General features: G+C 41.7%; 1 protein-coding gene across 4 annotated transcripts in view; it reads left to right on the top strand.

Moving 5' to 3' along the window:
* The window catches only part of ARHGEF18 (Rho/Rac guanine nucleotide exchange factor 18), a 49480-nt gene extending 36837 nt beyond the window's left edge, over nt 1-12643 (top strand). For all 4 annotated transcript variants that reach the window (XM_027668120.1, XM_027668119.1, XM_027668118.1 and 1 more), the window contains 10 exons: nt 42-133; nt 449-637; nt 1270-1407; nt 2431-2546; nt 2974-3030; nt 3675-3722; nt 4278-4751; nt 5476-5803; nt 7522-7644; nt 7733-12643. In XM_027668120.1, coding sequence (XP_027523921.1) covers nt 42-133; nt 449-637; nt 1270-1407; nt 2431-2546; nt 2974-3030; nt 3675-3722; nt 4278-4751; nt 5476-5803; nt 7522-7644; nt 7733-7893 — 1726 coding nt within the window. In that variant the 3' untranslated portion in view covers nt 7894-12643. The remainder of the gene's footprint in view (nt 1-41; nt 134-448; nt 638-1269; nt 1408-2430; nt 2547-2973; nt 3031-3674; nt 3723-4277; nt 4752-5475; nt 5804-7521; nt 7645-7732) is intronic.
* Nucleotides 12644-12665: the final 22 nt, after the last annotated feature.

The raw sequence follows: 12665 nt of genomic DNA, 5'->3' as shown, positions 1-12665 counted from the left end.
ATGTGCAAATCAAGCATAGATCTGTCTTTCCCTTTGTACAGCTGTCCTGATGAAGAAGGAGGAACATTTAATGAACCTGAAGCAGAGAGGAGGATGGCTGAAGCAAGAGCTGCAAAGTTAAAAGATTTTCAAGGTAATGACTTAGTTATATATTCCATGAGCTGCTTTTCAGCATCGTCTGTGATTTATGACTGTCTAATTCTTTATCACATGATGTGATCAAGTTTCTCCTTCATAAGTCTTTCACAATGGTGTAAGATTATATAGAAATAGTAGATAAAGAGTCTAATAAGCTTTACCTGCTCCATGGGTTTTCCCCTTAACTGTTAATTATATCTCTGCATTTAATTAATTATATCTCTGATCATAAAATGAGTGATAATCTTCCAAATTGAACACTCTACTCTTACAGGGAGTGTACTCTGACTGGATTTGTTTCTTCCTTTAGAGCGTTTGAACATGAAAGACGACCTGATTCTGCAAAGTCTGACTGAGAAGCAACAAATCTATGCAGAAATGTCTGAAATGAATGGCTTTGAAGACCATTCCCAAGGATCCCGAGCTCGGCTGCTTTTTCGGGGAGATATCTCAGAAAACCTGCAAGGAGAGACGATTTTGAAGTCTGCAGTGACTGAAGGTAGATGGAATGGAGGCATTCACTCAGGTGCAGGGATGGGGACCAGCAGCAGGTCCTGAAAACCATCCTGTAATAACATAATACTTTTATGTAACATAGTTCAGACTTCCTTGTTCTCACAACTAATCTGCAAGAAAGGTGAAGTGCACTTGTGAATTTAGGTAGAAGACCTGCACAGCTTGGATTGGTTTATTTGTTAAGGATCAACCAATGGAGTCTTGGGATGAGTCTGTTCAGAAAGGGTAACTAAGTGCTCTAATAATACACCAATCCTGAAATGTAATATTATAGGAGGGTTATATATTAAAAATAGCCTATCTAAAGATAGTATATTTAGAAAGAAAATAAGCATAAGCATATTTTCTCTTCTGAAGAGAAAAAAAAAGAAAACCCAAACATTCAAGGCTTAATAATCTTAACTTGCAGTTAGGTAAGAGCTCATCTGTATACAAAGAGCCTGTCATACAGAGCGAGTCTCAAAGAAAAACTCATCTGTACTGCAGGACATCTCTGACTACCTGATCTTTTAATGGACTTGATGATTTAAATGTTTTTTTTAAACTTGTTAGCGTGACAACTTGTATGGCAGCATAGACATGGCTGTTTACGTGACACGTTCTCCTCTTTCCTAGCTGAAAACCTCCAGGATCTTATCTTCACTCACTTTGGCAGTGGATCCTGTCAGCCTGAGGATGACTCTGGGTCAGGACTCGCACGGAGAGCAGAGACCTTTGGAGGACATGACAGTAGTCCCTCAGTTTCAAGGAAAAGTAAGAAAAGGACCATTCAGCATTTTCCTGAGCTCCTTAGCTCTTTAGTGCCTTCACTGCACAGAGAATGAGAACGAGGAATTGAGGCTCTTATGTGAGGAAGCTTCACCTAGCTCTAAAATGAGGATCAGAGCAAATTTCCAGCATGTTGGATTTTCTTACTCCTGATACCAACACTAGAGAGCAGAGTAGGGCTGTCAGTGTTATGCTAAGAGCATAACCCATACTTTATTGCCTTAACCCATATTTTGTAATTACCACAATTCCACACAGAATTTTAATTTTGTTGAAAAAAATTAGCTTGACCTGAAGACCTAGAAAATTTGAATTCAGCTGTCTACTTTTATTATTGAGTCATGAACACTTTTTTCCCACTTTGTATCTGCACAGTCACTAGAGGTTTGCTGAATCCTTAAATAATATAAATTGTCCTTTCGGCATAGATGATTTATCAGTTAATTAATGAAATGTGAGGAAAGACTAGATACTCTTTATTTCTGTTTTTGCTTCATGCATTTATTGAAAAACCAAATGGTCTTTATTTCACTGGTTATTAATCTCTAAAATACTTCTGTTGTCTCTGAAATGTTCTGTATGTGTCATAACATAGGTACTTTTTACAACGTAGTTTCCATTTTCCTTTACCTCCTTCCACACTTACAGTGGTGCTGCTTTGAATAGAATATTCCTACTAACCAGTATTCCATGTTATGAGTCTGCAATTCTGGGAGCCACAGCCAATTATTTTCATGCAGACATCGTGGCTCCTTGACTGAAACTAGTATAACGTAATTTGAACTTACTGTCCCAATTTATTTTAACCCATTCTCCTCAAGTTTTTAGACTTTTTTGAGCAGTCCACTGTTGTCTGATCTCCCAGCTGGAATCAGCATGGAGAAGCCATGCAGTTATGTATTGGTTCTGACTTCACACTCACTATGTTTTTCTGCTTACTCTGTTACTCACTGAGTTTTCCCAGGTCCTGTGCTGGTGTGAGCTCCTCATACTCCACTCTTCTTTCAGGTGGTAGGAAGAACAGTGCTGGTGACCAGAGACAATGGGACTGGAGAGGCCCTGCAGCAAGTTCAGATGTGCAAGTCCATGACCTCCCTTCTGATGCAGAAGAAGGATCTCAAACCGTATGTTGATTTTATGAGTGATTTAAATGCATTTCCTTGTGTTCCTCATCATAGTAATGGTGCAGAAAAATCTTACAAAGTTAAAAGTCCTGATAGCTGGCAGGACTGGACTGGAACAGTTTTGTCTGTCAAATTACTCAGCTCTATTAAGGATGCTTTGTGGGGTAAGTTGGTAGCTTAGCACTCGAGAGACAAGATAAATCACTTTTCCATTTGCTTGTTTGATGCTGTACCATTAACACTGGCTTTAATCACCATTCTCCTGTTCCAGCCTGGCCTCTGGTTTCAGTATTTTTGATATATGTCCTTCAGTGCATGGGAGGAATCTGTGCTCCAGCAGTACCTGTTCCCTCATGGGACGAAGCCTTCCAGCTTATTCTGGCAGCACTGCCAGTGCCCAACATGTGTCTCTATGTCTTTTTTACAGAGTGATGGAATGAGGCTGGATGAGAGCAGTGGTTTTCAGCCTACCATAGAGGCACAGGTAGGTTACTTCTGCTGTTAAGAAATCTAATGGCAAAAAGCCCTGTTGTAATAAGAGCATGGAAAAACAAACCAAATAAAACCAAACAAACCCACCAAAACGTCATTATTTGTAATGTCTATGGATTCCAGCAGATTAACAGCCTGTATCTCTAACACATTATGAATGCAGAGATAAAAGTCCTGACAGAAACCAAAGATGGGTTCTGGGGATGTAAGCACACATTTCAAGGAGCTGGATGACTACTTTTCCTGCATCTTTGGAGCGATTGCATGTTCCCAGCTCTGTGACCAAACTGGCCTCTGAGCCTCCTGTGAGGGCTGTATCTGTGTAGTGATTCAGGGCTGAAGCATGGGAGGAAGTGATTGTTACACAGCTCAGGTGGAGAGAAGATGGTGAGGAGTGATCTGTGGAATCCCAAGGAGAGTTGCTGAGCACTGATTCACATCTGCACAAGAATAATATACTGAAATTCCTTGTGCCTGCGTATTGGCTGCTATTGTGTCTCTGGTAGCCATACTTCCATTGTGTGTGGTTTTGTACAGATACCATGGGCTATTTTCACTGCTTAAACATTTTTTTAAAGTCTAATGTATCCAAACAGCTCTGCTTAAGTGCCTAATGCTTTTTTTCCTCCTTTTCAGCTTGTGCAAAGGATACAAACACTGTTACAGTTGCTCTTCAGCCTTCAGGTAAACCACTGTTTGCTATCTAAGAGATTTGTTAGACATTAAATATAAAATGTATGCAGGTGTGGAGAGGAGCTACCTTGAGAATATCCCCTAAAGCTAGAATGAAGTGCAGTTTAGACCTGAGATTCAAGGAAACCAACACTGTGTCTGGTATTTTGAAGGAAGTGTTAGAGCTGTTGTCTGAAGTAACTGTTTCCTTTTTCCTGCCCACTTAATTGTTTTGCTGCTTTGAGCTCCATCTGCTCCATATGCTTATTTCCTCTTTAAATTGTTGATATCCATGTGTGTATATATTAGTTGGTTTTGCTACAGCCTTGTAATCAGTAATATTTTGACTGATTTGATTTGGGGTAACAATTCTAGGTGCAAGAAACATTCACTTTGACACACATAAGCATAATTTATTTGCTTGGCCATCTTCAATATTGTTTCAGTCACCATGGGCTGTACAAGCTGGAGTTTAGATCTGCTCTGGAAGACAAAAGACTCAGTGATCTAACCTGGTAGATGCCGTTGTCTTCTGCTGAGCTGTGCATGTTTTTTGAACCCCTCCAGGCAGTGATATCTCAGCAGGACAGTTACATTGAGGTGCAGAGAGCCACCGCCACCATGGCAGACCGGGAGAAGCAATACCGGCTGCAGTCCACCCGAGGGAATCTGCTGCTGGAGCAGGAGAAACAGAGGAACTTGGAAAAGCAGAGAGAAGAACTGATGAATGTCCAGAAGCTTCAGAACCAGCTGAAGCTGGAGCAGCAGCGCCTGGAGCGGGAAAGGAGTCGGCAGCAGAGGGAGTTTGAAATCAGGGAAGCTCGACTGCAGGAGCGTGAGGAGGAGGCTCGGCAGAAGTTGGAGAAGGTGAATCAGGACAGGGAAGAACTGGACAGGCAGCAAGAAGCCTATCAGCACAACCTGGAGAGGCTGAGGGAAGCCCAGAGAGCAGTCGAGAAAGAGAAAGAGCGTCTGGATCAGCTGAGGAAGCTGAAGAAGCAGAACACAGTGTCAGGCACGTTCTCCCCAGAAATGGGCCAGGTGAGGAATTTGTTTTCTTGGAGGGTTATTTCTGTTAACCCACTTGCTTCTGAATAAAGGTTGCACTTGTTACAGCACTAACCCATTTTTGCATTTTATTGGGCTCCTTTAACCGCCACCTGAAATAGCTGGTGGTGGCTGCTGTCAGAGAGATCAGAGCTTGGCAGTTCCCCAGAGTCTGTGAAATTCCACAATTACCAGAAAATCTCTGGTAATGAGAATATATTTTTTTTTTAAAGATAGAAATGGAGAATAAGTTATTTTTGATTGTGACTGACAGAGGATTTTTTAAATACAGCAACTGCCCTATTTTGCAGGCAAGTGATTGCAGGAGCTGTGCAACATCTATAGCATTTTGTACAGTTGATTTCTAAAAACATTTCCAGTGTTTCATAATGGGAACTTCGAAGTCTGATTAAATTGGTTCTTTGATACCATCTGAAAGTCCTGCTTTCCATCCTATCATCACTCAGTGCAGTCTGCTCTTGCATTCCTTTCCTACGTGCAGTATTAAGCAGTTTGAAGCTGCTGAGGTTGTTTTCAGTGCCCCAGGACTTACACTCTTGCTCTTCCTTCTGTTTCCCAGCAAGCTTCAGGCTTCATCTTATCTATTCTTTTCACTAGGAAGTACTTCATGTTCTCAGGACTGAGGGCGGTCTCTGCTTATTGTCCTGGAGAGGGTGAAAACCCCTATTAGACTTAAAATGCCTTTTTCCTCACACAGAGCCAGATGCTGAGTCATTCCATCAGCTTCAACGGGGAAGGAATAGAACCCTCTCCACCTATGCTGAAATCCTCTGTGAGAGTGAGCGTGGCTGGGCTGGATTACCTGGAGCGGCCAGACTTGGTCCGCAGGGACAGCACCACCCTGGAGAACCGGCCCATTCTGGCCCTCAAGAATGAAGTGCCAATACATCTCTTGAGTGCAACCAACCAGATCCAGAAACCAGCTGCAGTCCAGCAGCAGATCCCTACCAAGCTGGCCACCTTTACAAAAGGAAGCAAGGAGAAAGGTGGGAAGAACAAAGCATCTCAGAGGACAGACGGTTCAGGTATGTCTGTATTTAAATCCATTTAAATGCATTTCTATTCTCTAGCAGCATCACAAGGAGACAGAACACTTCAGTTTAAACCTCTGGGTACCCATGTGGAACCCAGAAATTAATATGCTACAAGTTATTAGCGTGCTTGCTGCAGTTAAAATCTCTTAACCTCTTAAAATCCTTATGTTAGGACTTATATGTCAGTGCTATTTAAGTTAGAAATACAGCCCAAAGGGATAATGTTGAAAATGGAATTGTGTATTCCAGCATGACAGAATGATGGTGAGAGGTGGTACACCTGGATGTAAAATCTCCTTGTCTAACTGTAGTGTTAAAGGAAAACAGCAAAACCAAAGAAAAGCTGTTGTGCACAAGTGAGATGTTTTGAGGCTGGCTTAGCCTTTCCTTACTATCTGTCCAGAGTTGTAGAGACGTTGAATGCAGTGCCTTTCTTAGCACCAGTCAGTCATTAAATACAGATCTCCAGGCCAGAATTGGGATGGCTGTGTGTGTTGTAGAGTTGGAAAGGGCTAATTTTGTCACAAATAGAAGCAAGTAAAAATACAGTCACCCTGTCCTGGTGTAATTTCTGCTGCTGACTGCTGGGTACTGGAGTAGTGGTCTTTGCCAATGACAGAGGCAGTAAAAACCGCTTTGTCTCTACCACTTAAAATAGCCTCATTGCCAGCTTAGGGGAATGGCCTGTAATTTTAAGTTATAAAATTATCTTTTTAGTATTGTGTAGGATTCAGACTTGGCAAGTTTGATCATCACTTGGGTCTGCACAGCTACAGCAGCCTTGGGGCCAACGCTGTCAGGGAGGGGAGGGGAACTGCTTTGGCACATTGTAGAAACACCTATTTCTACCATGCCTGAAGTTTAGTGCAGTTGCAAACTTCATTATGATTCTGCATGTAAATGAAGCCTAGTATCCTCCTACCCTGCATGGTAAATAAAGCTCCAATACCACATCTCCCCAAGTTTATTTTTAATAGCTTTTACGTAATGGTCTCTGCAGTGGAAATGTACTTAATGGTGTTTTTCTGTAATTTATATGAAAGGTATAAACCACAAATACATTGGTCTCTATTCTCTTGTTAGCATTAGTGGGCTGCACGCTGGTTATGCCCATGTGTAGATCTCAGAATAAAATGGAACAAAACTTTCTGTACCAGAGGCAAAGTGCTGTGTAGTGAATTTGGGTTTTGTGACGTGTAAGGAATGCATACTGAGAGAGGGAGAGAAGTTCTTTGGATCCAGAATAACCATTTCATGAATTGCTTTTATTGTTGAATTAAGAAACTGAGAGTCTGTAACAGCAGAATCAATGTGCTATGCTGCTGAGCAGCTGTGAGACAGATGGAGAGCAGAGACAAAAGTTCATCACAGCTCTGTGTGTTAGAAGTAGCACAAATGGCCATTTGCTATTTGAATGCTGTAAAGATTTTTTTCTCTCTGCTGTGCTTGATAATACTGAGGTTTAAATCTGAGGTTGTCGGGGGCTGCTAGTAACTGAATTAGAAGTCTCAAGGAAGAGGAGAGAGAAAGTATTCATGGTTTAAACAGCTGAAGTGAAAATTTAACTTGCAACAGCAGGACCAGCTCTTTGTGGTATTACAGTTTCCTTGGGTGTAAAAGGTGTCAGTACAGTGGGCCCCAGCATGAAACAGTGAGGTTTGTGAGGTACTGCTCACCTCAAATACTAATTTATAAAATATTTTCTTCAGCATCTGTTGATCAGAAGCAGCTGCTTCCCCCCAGGCTTGTTGCACGAGAGGAGGGTGTCCTAAGAGGCAGACGGTCAGCAAGCCCAGTCCTCCCGAGCAGCCAGACCACTGCATTCCAGCTAGGTATGTCTTAACCAACCTGCCTGGCTGTGGGAATGCCTCGGGCTCTCTGTGCAGTGTCATGACTGTGTCTTCCATTTTTTTCCTCTAGAATTGTATGGCCCCACGGATGCTCAGCCAGAAGCACTTTCACCTGCCTCAGCGAACCTATTCAAGCCCAATAACGTTCAGGTTCAGACCCTGGTGACTTCTCAGCCAAGTCTGTTGAATGTGCAAGATGATACCAGCAAAGAAGATGTAATTTTCTTCTAATTGTTTCCATTTAAAAATGGATCTCCTGACACACTGTTTCAAGAACTCAGGCCACAGTGTGCACCGTGATGGAGACCTGACATGGATGTCTTCTCGTCCTTGCCCAGTTACTACTAGCAAGGACCAGACCAGGATTAACTGTCCTACTTTCCTGGCTTTTCTGCCAGCAGCTCAGAATGAGGGCACAGTAGTAACAATTTGCTTTCAAATTCTCCAAACATGGAAATGTATTGACACATGGCATGGATATATCAATTCAGAGCATGGTAAAAAATACTACCGTTTATTGCAATGTGCTCTTTTTGGAGAATGTACACTCTTTGTGGGCACCATCTTGTGAATTGTTATCAGTGATGTTGAACTGATAACATCACACAGGTTTTTATGTAAAAAGTTTTAGTAGTAGGCCCCAGAATGGCTGCATATTTTGAAATCTGTTTTCCCAGATCCAGGTCCAGGTCCAGATCAGTACTGGGTTGTTGGTAATTAGATGACAGTGAGCCAATCTCCTTCCAGCCAGGTGTGCCAGGCACTGTGAGCCAAGTGGGACCAGCCTAGTGGCCAGGTACAGGGAAAGAGAAGGTAAGGTCAGCTTCTGACAGCATCTTCAAGGCAAGAGCTCCATCTGCTTGTGGAGGAGGAGGAGGGTTGGACATGTCAGGATTCACAGCAGTGATGAAGAGTTGGACTGAATGCATATTTCATTGGCTACCAGCATGGGCTGGGATCTATCTCTGTGTAGATGAGAGCAGTGCAGGTACCCAGGCAATACTTATGGCTTGGTTCAGAATGAGCTTAGAGACTTGGATTTTGCTCTTAGCTGAAGACATGTCTAAGAAGCTTTTGAATGCAGTCATTTATTGTCTTGTTTAATCCTGTTTTCTGCATCTTTTGTTTGTCTGTTAATTTGTGGGGACTTTACTCCCAGTACCAGAAGATATCAAAGCCGCTGTTACTGCAGAGACTTCTCTGCAGCATTGTGTTAGGAATGAAGGGAATAAGAACTGTTTGGTTTTAAAATTTTAAAAATAATAATAATAATAAAAAAAATACTCTTAGCTAAACCTGTGTTTAGCTGCTTTTAGCTAAACCAGCTTTGATACCTCTTGTTAAATGGGTCAGTTCTTGATCATGGGATGGTGATGACAGTAAATGTTCTGCTGAAAAGGCATTATTTTCCTTTGTAGTGATTTGCACAGTTGTTTTGTGTTGTATTTTTCACTCTGTATCTCAGATCCTTTTTACACACCTCACCCAGGGATGTGCATTCTGGTATATGTTGAATGTGGCTGGTCAGATTTATGATGCACGGGAGAGATTGTTTAGGAGTATTGTTACAGAATTAAAAAAATCAGTATCTCAGAGCTTAAAAACTTGGATTAATACCTTTCTGAGCATGATTGATAATAATTACTTTTATATCTTTAACTCTGATTTAAAGTGGTTTTTAGCAGCAGTGGATGGAAGGCCTGGTCAGTTCTCCATCCATGGCAATTGATCCAATGGAATTTGCGAGTCTCAAATCATTGAGCTGTCTCTGGTTAGGCCCTGTGATGTTAGTAATGTCTTTAAGGCTGTAACTTCACTTTGCGTGAGAGTTTAAAAGTTATTGCAGTAGTTACAGTGCAAGAAACATTATAAATTTTCAGCAGAAAACATAGAGTTTATTTTCAAGTGGTGATAATTTGAGTTATTGTCTTCAAATGAGAAATTGAAAAACCTAAATTCACTTGTCAGGGGAAAAGATAAGCCACAAAATAGTGAATTGGTCTTAGGGACAAGCACTCCTGCTGGAACACTTGTTGGATTTAAGGGTCTTTTTCTTTGCTGTGTGATACTGGTACAAACCTGAGGCAATGGCACTGAGTTCAATGAGAGGAAACTCGGAACCACGTGGCTCGTTACCACACTGCGCATGCTCCCCCAGCTTCCAACAAAGCAGTGCTGTGAAACTGGACACACTTTGCTGTGAAGGACTGCTTGGTAAATCAGCACCACTGCAAAATTTACACATGGTGATTTTTGTGTTGTGATACAGTGTTGGTTAGAACGTAATTCTACCCTGTATTCAGTTTTGTGTTTCTAAAAGTTAGATTGGAATGGAGGGGAACTCTTAAAATCAGCGTAACTTCTGATCAAGCCAGCAGTGTGAGATCCAACAGTCCAGTCACCTCTGCTTCCCTGTGATTTCTCCTGGAAGCACACAGGGAAGCAGCAGGAATGCACTGTATGTTCTTCCCTTCGTGCTGTGGTTTGGGCCACTCCTAGTGAAAACTCGGTGCCCCCTTGGCCTTAAATTACCAGATTTTTAGGAGTTTTAGCCTAAAGCTAAGTTGCATCAGTGGAATAAACCACCTCAGCCAAAAAGGATGTCAGTTTGGGTGTTTGGAAACAATTTTTGGAAACATTTCTTTAGTTTAATTTTGTGCCTGTCCTAAAGTATGGCTCGAGCAGCTCATTGTCTGCTTTCTACTTCTGTGCAATGGATGAATTTGAATGTAGAACAGTGACATCTGGAAAGTAAAGTCTGCGGTGAGGTCTCATTTCTTTTAATGTTTTAACTTAAACATAATTATATTAATACTCATTGTCAGCAGTACTTTGAATAAGTTTTGGCTGTTAATAAATGGACCCAGGCCCATGACAGGCCAGGCTGTTTTTCAACCCCAAAAGCCCCTTGGAATATGAGTCTTCAATCTGTAATAGGGAAATGACCTTAAAAGTAATTTTCTGACTTCAGTCCACATGTCTGGCTGCAGTTGGCTTTATGAAACCTGTTTTCACCCAGAATTGAGACAGCATCTTCTCTCACTTGGGTGTGGATCATGGGTATTGGTGTGGCTTCCTGCTCGGGACTGGACCCAGCTTAGAGAAGGTTCTGGAATTAGCAGGTGCTGTGATACCTCATTGCTAGTGCAGGGTTACCCTACCAGAGCATAGGCAGGTGATTCGTGGAAGGCTGAGGGAAGCAAGTGAATTATTTTCTTTACATAAATATGATTTTCTTTAAATGAATAAAGAGTCTCTTCACTTGTGCAAAACTGAATCTGTGAAATTGTTATCAAACCACTCCAGCTGAGTAACTTGTTTTGGACTCTTTGCTCAGATCTTGGTCCTAGAAAAATAACTCTTCTAGGCAAATTAGTTTGCAAAATACTGCTGTGTCCTGGGCTAAGTAACCTGCTATTGATTCTGAGTCACATCCTTTCCATTGGACTTTTCAATCACTTCAGATAAAAGTTTTCTTTTAAGTGATTTCTGAGGATTAGACAGTTCAAAATTCTGTGCCTCCCAGGTGCCTTTTGGCTTCTCCCTGAGCTGGGGTGTGGAGGAAATGCCAGCATGAGCTTTGAATTGCCACCGTGTTTGCTTGGTGTCACAGCCTTAAAATTAGCAGCATGTTTGTCTTTTAATATTGTGCTGTTGCAGAGTAGAGGCTGTTTCTGTGGTTCTGATTTCAATTCGGATGCTGGTGTAAAGGAGGCTTCCTCTTCCTCTTCCCACCTGGAATGTGGTCATCCTTGTGTTCCAGGCTGAGGATCCCTCCGTGGTCACTAGTGCTGAGCACAGCTGCCCTGTGTGTGTTGTGAAAGCTTCCCTAGTTTTTAACTGTGCTGTCTGTGGATTGTAGCTGTGGCCTGTCCCACAAATTGAGATCGCTCATCATCCCCCAGCATGAGGCAGAAGAATTGGTATTCCTAGAGATGCTTGCTCATCCAGGTACTCACATTCCTGCACAGGTAGGAGCCATTTCTAAATAATTTGCAGGCAGTTTTGTCTTGCTGAGTAATAGTCAGATGATCCTGCATACATGGAGCTTGGTGTTTGTCATTTGCATTTATGATGAAAGCTGAAGCTTAAACTAGGAAAGGGTTAAAAATCCATATTTTGTTTCTCTTCTAACTCTGCAGAATGGGAGCTGTGGCTCCCCGGTGCTGCTCAGTGGAGTCCCTGTGTGTTGTGCCCCCCTGTGCAAGGGAATTTGGAGATTTTGTTGTCTTCCCCAGCAGTTCTCACATCTACAAGGAAACAAATCTTGATGCCAGGTTACACATGTGCTGTAGGTAAAGCCAAGCCTCTCCCCAGCTCTGAGATCAGACTCGACATCTCCATAAACACTGGCAACTTCATCACTCACCATCAGCATGTTCCTTCTTCAGACAGCATTTGCGTGAGCTCTGAGTCATAACATTTGTGCCATGTTTATAAATCAGTTTTTTATATTTTTGTACTGAGAGCAATTGGAGCACTTTAGAAAAGTTTATTTCAAATTCCATTTCTGTTTGTGCCCGGAAGGAAATCTCTAATGGATGGAGATCCTGTTGGCATAGCTGCGTGCATCTCACTCAGAGCTGTGAACTCTCTTGATGCTCTTTAGTCTTAGGTCTGGTTTCTAGGCCCACCTTGCACTGTAAAGATTTAATAAATAATCATGGTCCATGGTTAAATTGACCATTTTGTTGGGGAAGAGTTTGGTTTTGTTTTTTTGTTAGGGTGTAAACATTGTAAATATTTCCTTTACTGTTGATGCTGCAGTAGCAACATCTTTGTAGTCTTTATTTTATTTGTAAAGTTGATGGTTAAATGTTAATATTCTGTTGAATTGTGCACTCTTGATTAATTGTAAACTTGATCTTAGCACACCAAATGATGATTTTTACAATGATTGCAATGTTTCTCCACTGAAGGATTTCAGAGCTGCAATAGGACTGAAACCAACTTCTAGCAATAAAAAAGAACATTTAAAAACTGTCTGCCTTTATATAATTATT

This window comes from Corapipo altera, unplaced genomic scaffold (assembly GCF_003945725.1).
Source record: "Corapipo altera isolate COAL_440 unplaced genomic scaffold, ASM394572v1 108, whole genome shotgun sequence".
In the NCBI taxonomy this organism is placed as follows: domain Eukaryota; kingdom Metazoa; phylum Chordata; class Aves; order Passeriformes; family Pipridae; genus Corapipo; species Corapipo altera.
This window is presented reverse-complemented; position numbering and strand designations above follow the sequence as displayed.